At 42.1% G+C, this 13,817-nt stretch overlaps 1 protein-coding gene across 1 annotated transcript in view; it reads right to left on the bottom strand.

Moving 5' to 3' along the window:
• The window catches only part of MED12L (mediator complex subunit 12L), a 319,598-nt gene that overhangs the window by 249,899 nt on the left and 55,882 nt on the right, over positions 1-13,817 (bottom strand). Inside the window, exons 6-9 of the mRNA XM_036851029.1 lie at positions 5,669-5,838; positions 3,111-3,221; positions 1,810-2,079; positions 326-475 (exon numbers count right to left, since the gene is read on the bottom strand). Coding sequence (XP_036706924.1) covers positions 326-475; positions 1,810-2,079; positions 3,111-3,221; positions 5,669-5,838 — 701 coding nt within the window. The remainder of the gene's footprint in view (positions 1-325; positions 476-1,809; positions 2,080-3,110; positions 3,222-5,668; positions 5,839-13,817) is intronic.

Here is a 13,817-nt window from a genome sequence, read left to right as displayed (position 1 = left end):
TAGTGTATGACTATACTAATATACAGACTACTAACTCTGGGTGTCGTGGTCACGTATTAGAACCAACACCGTTAATTACTGTCTGGGGGGCAGAACTGTCCACAAGAACAGCCCAGCAAGAGGGTGAGAAGAAAAGGAGCAACGTGACAAACTTCTGCAGTTCAGAGAGGCTACTGACTTCCCCAAGGTCACCTGGAGAGATGGGGGCAGAGCTGGGAACGGCCCCCAAGAACCTGAGTTTGCTGTAATCCAGGCTCAGCCCACTGTGCTGTGATGCCTCCCAAGAATGAAAACACCCAACAAAGCACTGTAACAGCAAGTCTACCTGCTGGTTGAAAGCCGTGTTCCCGCCCGGCATGGGGAGGTTGGAGGGGGCCACCTGCAGCAGATCCAGGGGCGAGCCCGGGTTCGCGCTCTTACTGTCATTTGTGGAGTAGTTCCACACCAAGGCACTTGGGCAACAGAGAGTAACAGTCTGGAAATAAAGCAGGAAAACCCAGACGTTTAGAGGAAGGAGAAAAGTATCACAACAGCTTAAGGGTCATAAGCAAATCACAGTTTCCAACCAGTGAGTTTAAAATCTGAATGTCTTACCCCATTCTCAACTTTTCAAGTGATGAGACAAAAAACTAAGATAGAATTATTCTTTTGAATAGGAGGAAATAACACCTACTGAGAAATTAAGGAATGTTATCATCTAAAACCTAGGAAACTTAATAAAAAATGCAATAATCGTCACTTTAAAATTGTCATTTCAACTTATTTCATGCAATTAAAAAAATGAAATGGAATTAGAATATGTAATTTCTAAGGTTGTAAAAGCTAAAAAGATTTTTTTTTGGTTAAATCTCTCAAATAACGGTGTGATACGTAGCCTCATAAATGCTGGGCAGGCAGTAAACCTGGATGGGGGGGGTGGCGGCACACTTTTTCTATAAAAAGCCAGTTAGTAAATGTTTTAAACCTTTCAGGCTACCTATAGTCCCTGCCACATACTCTTCCTTTTTGTTTCAATAATGCACTGAAATGTAAAATCTATTCTTAGTTTATAGGCTGGACTTGGCCTACAGCTTGTAGCTTGCCTACTCCAACCTTGGACCCCTGTAGACATTTTTTACTCAACCTTGCTTGCACTTTCTACGACCATCTTACTTACACATCACAACAACCTCACGAGGTAGGGAGTGGTATTCCCCAACTGTACCAAAGAGGAATACGAGCCACAGAGGAGATGAGCAGCCAGGCCGAGGTGATTTCAGCACACAGGCCTGGAACCACTACGCTAATCCCGCTGCCTCCTAACTGTGGATTAAATAGTATAGCATATTATAAGCACTGGTCAGGATCACTTCCTTCAGAAAACCTCCCTGAATTCTAGGTTGGCCTAGAAGTTCCACTTCTCAACTCAGCCCCCTGAACATCCCTCCACCAACCAGTCCCTTGTCACAGAACGTGGAAACTGCCCTTGTATGAGCCTGTCTGTTTCCGGACCAAACAGTAAACTCTACCAGAGTAGAGACCGTGACTCCGTAGCCAGCCCTGTCCCAAAGCCCCTTAGTAAAGGGCAGGACACATGAGGAGCCCGAGAAATGCGACCTGAACACGGACCTGCGAGCTCCTAGAGCTAGGCAAGGCTGTATCTCACTCCCGGCGGCATCAGCCCAGCTGCCGACACGCTACCAGATGTTCAAGCAGTGATGCCTGGCAGCTGAACAGAGCCTGGTAAACCTTTTGGATCTTGAGGACTCCCAACTCAAGTTGTTTCCTGCACTGAACGTTAACATAAAACCGGAAGGGCCAAGGACTTACCTGCAACATACAACTAAGTCCATAAACCAGGGGGCCGTGCTGTGCACAAGAGAGAAAGTCGGAGAAGGCCAGCTGCACGGGGCTCATGCCGGGGCCGGGGGGGCCGGGACTGGGGGCCCCGATGCCCGAGCTGTTTGGTCCTATCATCATGTGGGGCGAGTGGGCGGCGAGGAGGTTGGGGCCATCGCTAAGCAGCAACGCAAGACGCCGGGCACAGAAGTAGGCAAGGCGGCGGGAAAGGTAGGCCGACTGGACAAACTCATCTGAATACTGAGGAGTACAAGGACACCAGACTTCAGCCATGTCTTCGGCTACTCGGTGAGACAGCTAGCGTTAACACAGGCTTTTCTTCATTAAAAACAAACAAACAAACAAAACCCTTCCAAAGTACTATATAGACTGGTGCTGTCCAATAGAAATATAATGCAAGCCACATACGTGATTTTAAATTTTCTAGTAGCCATTAAAAAAAAAAAAAAATCACAGAATGATGTATTTTATTCAGCCCAATATATACCTAAATCTAAAATGCTATCATTTCAACACAGAAAGTATTAGTGAGATATTATACACTCCTTTTTCCATACCAAGTCTGAAGCCTGGTGCGCACTTTAAATCAAGAGCACATCACAATGTGAACCTGTCACGTTTCAAGGGCTCACGAGCCACGTTTGGCCAGCGGCTACTAGAGTGGACATCACAGATACGGACGTCTCCGGGAGGACACAGGGCACTAGTACGGTGTGGTCTCCGGGAGGGTACCGGGTGAGAGAGAGATAATGACTTCTCAACTAGATACTCTTTCATATTGTTAGAATTGTCAAATGCATGAACTACCTTTCCAAGAAATTTTTTTTTTAAATAAATTTCATCCAGATAGCCTAAATTTTAACAGATCTTAGGCCAATCATGAAAATAGGAAGTTCCCACCCCCAGTGGCTCAAAGAATATCAAAAGAATGTAGAAGATCCTCTGTATCCTTACAAAGAGACGATTTGTTTTGTTTTCACAGAAGTCTGTGTGAACAAGGAGACAGTATTTAAAGAGCTGTTTGCTCAGCTCAGGGAAGGGGGGAAATCAATGTGGGTAAGCATACTTGAAAGGGACACGTGGCCAAGCAAATGACTGCTACAACTTACAAGAAGCCTCTTATCACTTCAAGCGTTGGAGCATCAAGACCTTTTCTCCTTCCATTTCAAAAAGAAAATTTTTCCTCTTCCACTTCCACTTACCTCATCATTCTTAATCAGACTCGTTCCTTGCCCATAAAATCAATTGGCTCATGGTTACATGTACTGTACCTGCAGCATTAGTGGTAATAAGAGTTTAAGAAGATCATCATCCATTGGTCTGATCTTTTCTAACACATCCAAGATCCATGTCAAATATTCGTGTTTTTCTAGCATTCCTTCCTTAAATGAACAAAGAAAAAGTACACTAATAATGTTAAAACAAAACTAACTAAAATTCAAAAAAGAGCAGTCTTATCTTTATGCTTAAGTGTAATTTTACTATTGTTTTTGTTGTTGTAGTAAAACATGGTCTCCTTGATCAAAGTTTAAATTTTAAACAAAGCAAAGAACTGGTGCTATTCTGTATGGTTGATTGGAGGGGTTTTTTGCTGTTGTTGTTTTTTGGGTTTTGTATATCTGCTTCATTCTAAATTGATAAAAATTAATTCCTACAAGAAAGAAAATTCAGAAGCTTTCAGACTCCCAGGGCATGTCGAATACCTGGCTAGATTTCAGGGTACTATGAACTCATACTCATAGGAGGAAACTTGGCCAATGGTAGTGATTACAAAGAACAAAAACACCCGTCGTACTATCGTCTCAGAAAAAGAGGTTGAAAATCCTATCAGATCCAAGGCCCCTTAGTAGCCTCCTTCTCTATCCTAAAATGAATTTCAGCTACCATAACCTACCTACGAAATATAACCTTAAAAGTCAATATAATAGCCTAATTATCTGTAACATAAAGAAATAAAAGGAATTTATAATAAAATAATGTATAAATATTCTGACATAACTACACTAAAAAACAACATACCCATAAATTTCCAAAATGCTTCACAGGGTTGGTGTAGTTCCTCTTAACACAAGCAATGTTAACATTTTCATCTATTGTCTTCCTATGTAGGTACACATAAATACACACATTCTTTATGGCATTCTATGCACACACATATTTAATGTCATATTATAACCTTGTATTATGATTCACATCATAAAAGAATCTTCAAGATAGAAACAAAAAGCTATGTTTTCTGGGAAAGCCACTTAAACTTTTAAGGTCATTCTGGTTAACAACCTTAGTAGTTAATATGAAGTCCTACTTTGTTCCCAGCAACTTTGACATATCTACATATCACCAGTGGTCCACTACCATGGTTAACAATGATTTGTGTAAAAATATACGGCTAAATTATAGTTTCTATATTTAAAACGTTACAGTGACACCACATTGACATGATAGCAAAGTGTTCACTTATTGCTAATTTCTATTTTTTTAAATGCTTAGAGTCAAAAAAAATTTTAAAGGTTAGCCACAGAAAAAGGGCAATTTATAGTTTTCAGACCAATAAAGTAAACTTGAAGTTAAAGAAATAAATAAAATGGAACCTTGAATGAAGGATTAAGAGATGGTGAATGCAAGGTTCAAAAGAAAAAGTACCTTCATAAGCATGACTTCCAACGACTACATAATGTCCATCCTCAAGATGCTTTTGTTATGTACCTGTACCCTTATCTCTGCACATGCACACCTGCACGTGTACATACTAGAGACAGTTTCATGTTTCAGAATAAGGTGAATTAAAATATGATGAACTTTTAAATTAATGTCCCAGTTAGATTCATCCGTTTAGGACCTACCTAACTGCTTCCAAAAAAGAGATACTGATCTCAGTGCTCCTAATACATAAAGTAATCCTTCCAAAAATACTAAGCATGCTGAGAGACACTTTTTTCAAAGATGCAGACTAAATCCTCGGCTCAAAAAAAGTCATAAAAGCTCAGAGCAGGCACCGAAGTAGTATTCTGCTAAATGGAACTAGAACTGGTTAAGAGTTGTTTTTACTGATTTAAAACTAACAATGCTACTTCCCAAAGGACGGGGGAAGTTGCCTACTTTGAGCTCTTAGAAAATGTTGCTTACCACCTGGAAATTGTAATTAAAGTTCTAAGGAGGGAAATTTAGAAATCACACATCCTTTCTACCCCCTTCCTCTTTGATCAAGATAGCAGGTCGTGAACGTCTATGCTGGTAACACAACTCCAGCTGAATGCACTCGTCCTTCCTCCACGCCAGGAGTAAAGATCAATCCAGGCAAATAACAGCACAAGCGCCCTCTTCTGGTCAATATGATGTATATCAGCGTGTCAGGATGGGAGTTCAGTCGTTCCTCAATGCCCTTACCCCTCCTCTCAACTGCATTTTAAACTGCAGCTGAACAAAATTAAGATGACCTTTCATTGGAATAACTGAGCTCTAAAGGAGATCTACTATAAGACAGGAGGCATCAGCACAAAAATTTTTTTGAATTAATGCCTCCAGTTTTTGCAAAGTAAATGGCTTGGGAGGATTACATTTAATAGCGCAATTACAAACCAATTAATGGCATTAAAAGAGCTGGCATCATTGAAAGCCGGCCATCAATATGTATAATAGGAAGCTGTCATCTCAGGGCAAAGGTGTTACCTTTCATATAATTTAGTGTGAGATATGTCAGATGGCTTTCTTTGAATGTATTAGTTCATATAGTGATATAATTTAACGCTCCCCCCAAAACTAAACTGTAAGGAATTTGCTCTCCCCTTAGAAGCATGCTAGCAGCCTTTGCGTTTCGTGGGAAGGTTACCTGGAACATGTGGAATGCCAGCTTTTCGTTGTACTCCCACTGCCTCATTGCCTGCTCCACGTCGGGCGGCACGGGCACAGGGCCATCGCCCGCGCTGGTAGTCAGGTGGTAAAAGTCGGAAATCTTGGCCAACTGCTCTCGAAGATACCTGGTAGATATTTGTGTCCACTCTGCATTAAAAAAAAAAAAAAATCCATTTCCAGATACGATGAATGTAAGAACTTTTTCTTCCTTTCTGATTATCTTAAGGATGTACTTATAAAACAAACATCTATTACACAAAAATGGCTTTGGAAAACGTATGCAAGCACTGTTCAGAAAGGCACACCCACCCCAAAGCCCTTAAGTAATGCAAACTAGTGTAATGTGCCTGCCCCATCGGCTGGCAAGGATGCCTTGTGGCCAGCTCTTCCCTTGTCCCTCTGTGACCCCTGACCTAGGAGAAGAGATGCCCACACTCATATAAAAAAATATCAGAGGCACAAGCAGGAAATAGAACAGGGGAGGTGAGCGCTTTAAGAAATCACAATTCCAGACATAGAGAACAGACCTGTGGTTGCCAAGGGGGAGGAGGGGGGAGGAGGGATGTATTGGGAGTTCAGGATTAGCAGATGCAAACTATTATATATACAGAATAGATAAACAACTAGGTCCCACTGTATATAGCACAGGGAACTACATTCAATCTCCTGTGATAAACCATAATGGAAAAGAATATGAAAGAGAATGTATATATGTATGTATAACTGAGTCACTTTGCTGTATAGCAGAAATTAACACAACATTGTAAATCAACTATACTTTAATAAAATTAATTTTTTAAAAATAAATTAAAAAAGAAATCACAATTCTACTCCAAAAGAATTCAAAAATCCCCCCAAATGCAGCTCTCTTAAGGTACATTTTTCCGGCTCCAAGCCAGGGTTCAAACATGCCTAACTAAGGTGTGTTCTGTTTCTGTCAATCTGTAAGAGGACTGACCTTCCCCGCAGGCTGGCCCCAGACAGCGTTCCGCCCTGCACTCCCCCACCCCTGCCGGGGACACAAGAGTGGCCGCCTCTTGGACAACAATCTGGACCTTCAGTTATTCTACTCTCCCCAACCAACACAAGATGCCTCAGAACTCAATCAGAAAGAGTAGTGAGCGACAAAAGGTAGGAAACCGGGGAGGAAACAGAAAATGTAGCATTAAAAAAAAAAATCAGGGCTTCCCTGGTGGCGCAGTGGTTGAGAGTCTGCCTGCCCATGCAGGGCACACGGGTTCGAGCCCTGGTCTGGGAAGATCCCACATGCTGCGGAGCAACTAGGCCCATGCGCCACAACTACTGAGCCTGCGCGTCTGGAGCCTGGGCTCCTCAACAAGACAGGCCGCGATAGTGAGAGGCCCGCGCACCGTGATGAAGAGTGGCCCCCGCTCGCCACAACTAGAGAAAGCCCTCGCACAGAAACGAAGACCCAACACAGCCAAAAATAAGTAAATAAATAAATTAAAAAAAAAAAATCACTAAAATTATTCAAAAGTATCCGCCACACGGTCACAAATTAAATCAATGTGTTGCCTTTGACTACCATGAAGGATGTGATGCCAACTTTAGCCCATTCTGTGGATAAAAATGTCGTAATTGCACGCTTACAGCCAAATTTCCCCAAGGATTAGTGAAACAGCGTTTCAGAAGAAATCATCCTACTGAAACATTACCACACGGTGCTGTTTTCTCATTATTTCGGCAGTAGGTTCTCCACCCTTCTTATTTTTAAAGGAACCTATCTTGACAAAAGTAAGAGTAGAAACTAAACATCTATTAGAAATTGAGCGTTTTGATTTTATTTTTTAAGTGCTACTAAAATTACTTGACAACAGTACCCAGAGATAATTAATGACTGCTAAGTTTTGGTCTAAACCACTTATTCTAATTGTGTCTTATTTAAAACTGAAATTCAAATGCACATGTTAAGCATTGCTCCAGTAATAAGCCACTGCAAAAAGATGAACAGATACTAGGTCAACATTCTGTTCCTAGTATAATCGTTTTTCAGAAAGCACCACCAATAACAGATATTATTGTTAAAATTACTCCCTCGTCATTAAAAACCAAACAATAAATTATCAATGTCATCATTTTCTGGTGCCCCTGTTATGGACTAATCATCTCATGACTCTCACTTGTTCAGCAAAGCAAAATACCAACCATCAGATGAGAGGAGTTTAGCTTAGCTATAATAAGCAAAAACAAAAATAACAAGGTTCCAAATCTTAGCTTTTGTGTGCCAAGCCTTGCTATTAACTCACTCTCAGTTTGGTACTATTCTCAATGCCCCCTCAGAATATTTTAGCTTCAAGAGCTAAAAATAACACACACATTCACACACACCGCTACTTTGTCTAGGGTATATTTTCTTTTCAAGATTGTTTTTTTAAAATATAGAAGAAATACGCATTCACTACAGAAAATTTCTAATGCAGATATGACAAGAGAAAAATCTCATAATCATTAAACAGTTTTACATTTTTTCAGTTTTCTTTTTTCCTTCTTGTGTGCTTGACTGTTTACATAAATATATGTATATCTTTTTAAGAATCTGAATATATCATTCCACAATTTGAATTCCTTTTAAAATTCAAATGGAATTCAAATATAGACCTCCTGGCCGTGTATTTTAACTTTAACCATATTTAACTGACATTAAGTTATCATATCAATCAGACCGATTCAGAGACCTGGGACTGAAGACAGTCCAGTGTCAACTAATATAAAAATTAGGATGCACACAAAATTTTCATTAAAAACAAAAAATAGCAAAGAGCCACTAGTACTGCACTCCGTAAAATTATTAGATTCACTGACACCTCTCATGCTTAGTTAGGACTGATCATTAAAAGGGAGAAATGAGGGCAGCAGCGGCAAGACACACAGTGGTTCTCAGCCCTGAATGCAAATGCCATCACCAGAGGGGCTTTCACCAAACGCCAGTGTCTTCGGCCCCATCCCACCAGATTCTGATTTAATTGGTGTGGAGTGGGGACCCAGTCCTAAGTGATAAAAAGAAAACAGGAATGGTTAGAGATCTTAGGGAAGATGGGGGAGCGAGGTGAGGAGCTTCAAAGGTAGAAAGATGCAGAAAGCGATGAAAGAGGCTGCTCTGAAAGTGGACCAGTTCTAACATCGAGCAACTCAAGAGGCTCGGGCTACATCTCTAGTTCACTGATGTCAAGTAGAACTCAAGGTCCACGAAGTCAGATTATTAGAAAGTTTACGAACATGAATGTTACTGACAGTGGGTCAGGGGTCAGCCCTGGAAAGAATGACCTGTCCTTTTCACAACACCCTCCCTAGCGTCCAAGAATCCTGTAGCCACTATTCCTCTCTGTTGATGCCTAACCCCCAAAACAGAAGGGATTTCAGAGGCCGTGCAGTTCACCCTACCGTACGATAGATCCAGGCACTGCAGGCCTAACTCAAGGTCACGCAGGTAAACCAGAAGCACACAGACAGGTGTGAGATGCCCCACTCCAGGACATGAAAGTACATACATTGATAGATACATGATAGGTGAGAAGAGAGACGTGTCAAGTTACATTAAAAGATGATCTCCCAGTGCCTGGAATACCTAACAGTATTAATAAGAGAACTGGGAGCTCAGCAGAGGAGGAACATCCACCCTGGGGGCAAACACAGAGCACCCCAAATGCAGCAACGCGCACGGAGAGGGCGTCCTGGCAGCGTGACACAGCAGAGAAGCAGTACAGGGCCGCACTGAGTGCCGCCGGTAGAATGAACTTAGGGACGGGATGGCCCTGGGTCCAAATCCTAGCCCTGCCACTGAGTCGTGAGCAAGGCATCTGGCCTCGGCTAAACCTCAATCTCCTCATCTCTGCAACAGGGATCAATAATACATGCAGGTCAGTTACTGTAAGGACGAGTGACTTAGCACAGTGCCTGCACCGCAGAAGTTGATCAGTAAGCAGTTGCTTACTAGTAAGCGGTTGCTATCATCATTATTATTGGTATGAAAAGTTTTTAGAAAGGAAACTAAAGGTTAGACCTTGACTGTCCCTGATGTTAGACCCTGCTTCTGCCTCAGCTGAGCTGCAATGCCTAACATAATGCTCTGGATAAGTGTTTATGGAATCAATCAACGTCAGTCTCATGGTTCCAAAACCTTCGATGGATGTGCAGTCCTTGATGAATTGAGGTCAAACTCCTTAGCTGGGAATTAAAATCATTTCAAATACTATCTACCATTACATACTCATACACACTCAAGGTGCTAGCTCAAGGTGTTTTCTCTCTGACTCTCACGTCTATGATGCTCTGTCAACAGGACCTTCCATAACCACCTGTGTTCAGGGGTGGGAATATTTCTGGGCCCAATTCAAATGTCACGTCTCTCGTGTAGCCTCCTCTAGTCTCTGGACACCACCCCACCACCTAGCGGGGATCTCTCTCTCTTCTCTAACTGATGTATTAGAATTTCCTCCGTCTCTTTCATCCCCATAAAACTATTCCTTACGTGCTCAAGATCTAAGTATTGACTTGAGTCCATACACTATAAGGTCCTCCCAAAATAAAGCGACTAAATCAAGTTCCTCCGCAATTATTCTGCCTATCAAATCTTCATACAAACATCTTCGCTTTCTGGTTTAAACTCATCACTGCAGACCTAGAAGGTTTCAAACACCACTGTAGGGGAAAAGGCCAAATTCCCTCTCTAGTGCTCTCTGCCTTTATTACAACCAATGCAACTAGAAGCGCCTGTTCATCAGTGTGCTACAAGAGGCCCACGCAAATACAGAACTTTCTATTATTTTTAATAAACTTCCAGTAAATATAAGTATAAATATAAACTTCACACACACACACCCTAATATATATATATATATATATATATATATATATATGTATCTCCTTTAATTTTGTGAAGGCTTATTTTCCTTGCTAAATTCTTTCCTTTTATCAAAACCAGTGGGAACCCACTACATAAAATAGATGCAACAAAGATTGCTTTGTAAAAACTCCAACCAAGTCCAGAGACGAAGGTGCACATCTTTAAAGTGATCCACTTGAATCGGCACTTAAGTCAATTCCAATGCAAGGCTCCTCAATGGAAAACCCTATATCCTCAAACATTCTCCCTGAAGCTACACAACTACAATAAAAGGTTCTTGCCTCTCCACAGTGAGAACGAACAGACCGCTTCTCAAAACTGCAGGATGTAGAGGATTTAACCAGCCCGACTTTGGTGCAAACCTGCCTTTGGTGCAGACTGATGGGAGGGTGGGGAGGGTGTGGGGAGGGGGAGAAGGAAAGTTCAGTATATATAAGATGCTGCACCCTCCATCTGTGAGCCCCCAATAAAATGACTGAAAGATTTTTCCCGTTTTCTGTTGTTAAAACACTTTCTTGATCAAAGGATACCATCAACAAAGTGAAAAGGCAAACTCACAAAATGGGGAGAAAATATTTGCAAATCATTTATCTGACAGGGGACTTGGATCTAGAATGTATAATGGACGATTACAACTCAATAATAAAGAGATGAATAATCAATCCATTTTTTTTAATGGGGAAAGGATCCGAATAAACATTTCTCCAAAGAACATAAACAAATGGCCAATAAGCACATGAAAAGATGCTCAACATCATTAGCCATCAGGGAAATGCAAATCAAAACCACAACAAGGTACCACTAGGACAGTTATAAACAAGAAGACGGATAATACCAACTTTTTGGTGAGGATCTGTGGAAACTAGAGTCCTCATACATTGCTGGTGGGAATGTAAAATGATGTAGCCACTGTGGAAAACAGTTTGGCAGTTTCTCAAAAGGTTGAACATAGAGTTAACATATAACCCGTCAAGTCCACAACTAGTTATATACCCAAGAGAAATGAAAACACATGCCCACACAAAGATTTGTTCACACTTATAGCAGCATGGTTCGTAACAGCCAAGAAGTGGAAGCGATTCAAATGTCCATCAACTGATGAATGGGTAAATAAAATGTCTGATATGCCTCCAATGGGATACCACTCAGCCATCAGAAGTCATGAACTACTGATACGTACTACAACATGGATGAACCTTGAAAACATTATACTAACTGACAGAAACCTGTTTCAAAGAACCCCATATGTTATGATTCCAGTTAGATGAAATGTCCAGAATAGGCCAATCTATAGGGCTGAGCGGGGTTGAGCGGAAATGGGGAGTGACTGCCAATGGGTATGAGATTCCCTTCAGGGTGATAAAAATATTCTAAAATGTAATGATGGTTTCACAACTCTGTAAACACATGAAAAACCTCTAAACTGTATACTTAAAATGAACTGTAAAACAGTATAAATTGTATCTCAATAAAGCTATTATATAATTTTTTAATGTTTTCTTGAAACACCTTACTACCAATAAAAATTCATCAGCATTTCATGAAGTAAAAGAAAAGACTCTACTCCGCACAGATGAAAAGTAATCCATGACGAAAGGACGAGACTTTGAGGGGCCCAGGGAGGAGGTGTGGTTAGGGAGAAGGACAGAAGCAGGTGTGGCCAAGAGGGTGAACGGTTAAACCTGGGTGACGGCGTAACAGGGACTTTATTACATTCTCCTATATTTGTCTATGTTTGAAATGTCCATAATAAAAGGCTTAAAAAAGTTAATCAGTTGAATTCTATAAAACGATTCACAGGAAACCGGAAATCCCGTATTTGGCCACAGGTCAAACTTGGGGAATGAAAGGCGGGGCGGGGAACAGAGTGCTGGATAAAGAAGAGCCCCAGGGAAAACTGCTGCCTCAGGGCGACGGGAGACCAAAGGAGAGTCACCCCACCGGCTGGAATGTTGGTTCTGCTGAATGGGCGGTGAGATCAGGCCCTCTGGCTGAAAAGCAGGAAACGCGCGTGCGTGCGTGCGTGCGTGCGTGCGTGTGTGTGTGTGTGTGTGTGTGTGTGTCTGTGTGTGTGTGTGTGTCTGTGTGTGTCTGTGTGTGTGTGTGCGGGCAGGTGGCGGGGGGGTGGAATGGGTAGCTGGGCTGTTGTCACTCCGTGGAAATGCTATGGTGCAATAAATTCCCGAATCTTGTTTTATGTTTTAAGTTTTCCTCTCACTTAGAATTAACTGTACAACACTGGGGCTAAATGGCAAATACTGAATATCTGTTTTTGTCTGGATGAGTAATTTTACCATGTTATTTTTAACTGGCTATTTCTCTCTGGTTTTACTTACTGGCAATGACACTAAGTACTGTCACTTGGGGATCAAGGTGACAACTCAGGAAAAAATAAAAATCATGGGCATTTGGCAGCAAACATTAAATGCCTACGGAGGGCCAGAAGCTCTCCCGGGGTCTGGAGCTACAAAGGTGAGAAGAAAGCAGTCCCCACCTGAGGTGCTTCATCCTTGAGGTAGAGAGACACACAGGGACACAGATACTGACAGCAATGAGGTAAGCGCTCTGACATGCCATGGGACACAGGAGATGAAGCAAGGGGATGCTTTAGCCAAGTCTGGAGGGAAGGTACAAAGGAGTTCCACAGGCAGAAAGAGCAGTGTGTGACATCCCAGGCCATGCCGACAGCAGCAAGGCAGAGGGAGAAAGGGTCACCCGTGAGGCGAGGTAGGTGGCCCAGGCCAGAGGTCCTCAAACGCGATGACATAAAATGGTCACCAGAGGGCGCCAGTTGGCTAAACATACCGATTTAGCTTTGACTCCGAGATTTCCACCCTGTGAGTCTGGACTGGGGTCCAGAAATCTGCGTTTATAACCAATAGCCCAGGCAGTGACAAGCTATGGAGTTTGATCTTTTGCCGCGAATGACTCAAAGCCATTGAAGAATTTTAAGCAAAGGAAAGAGGAGATCAGATATGTAAATTAAGATTCTCTCTCAGAAGTTGCAGGGGGGGTGGCAGGGAGGGAGACCAATTGAAAGGAGGTTGCAAAATCCAGTGGAGAGGTGACTGAGAAGGGTACAAAAAAAGAGGTAGGTAGAATTGTAAGCAACCTGACGGTGGAGAGGGAGAAACAGAGAGGGGTGGGCAGCTTCCAGATCTCCCTGTGGGGTAGCTGAGCAGATCATGGTGCCATAGAACAGGATGTGGAACAGAGAGCGGGGCGGGGGGAGGGTAAGGGGGCTAAATTCAATGCGTTTGTT

The sequence above is a fragment of the Balaenoptera musculus genome, chromosome 4 (assembly GCF_009873245.2).
Source record: "Balaenoptera musculus isolate JJ_BM4_2016_0621 chromosome 4, mBalMus1.pri.v3, whole genome shotgun sequence".
Lineage (NCBI taxonomy): Eukaryota > Metazoa > Chordata > Mammalia > Artiodactyla > Balaenopteridae > Balaenoptera > Balaenoptera musculus.
Note: the sequence above shows the minus strand (reverse complement) of the source record. Positions and strands in the feature narration are given on the sequence as shown.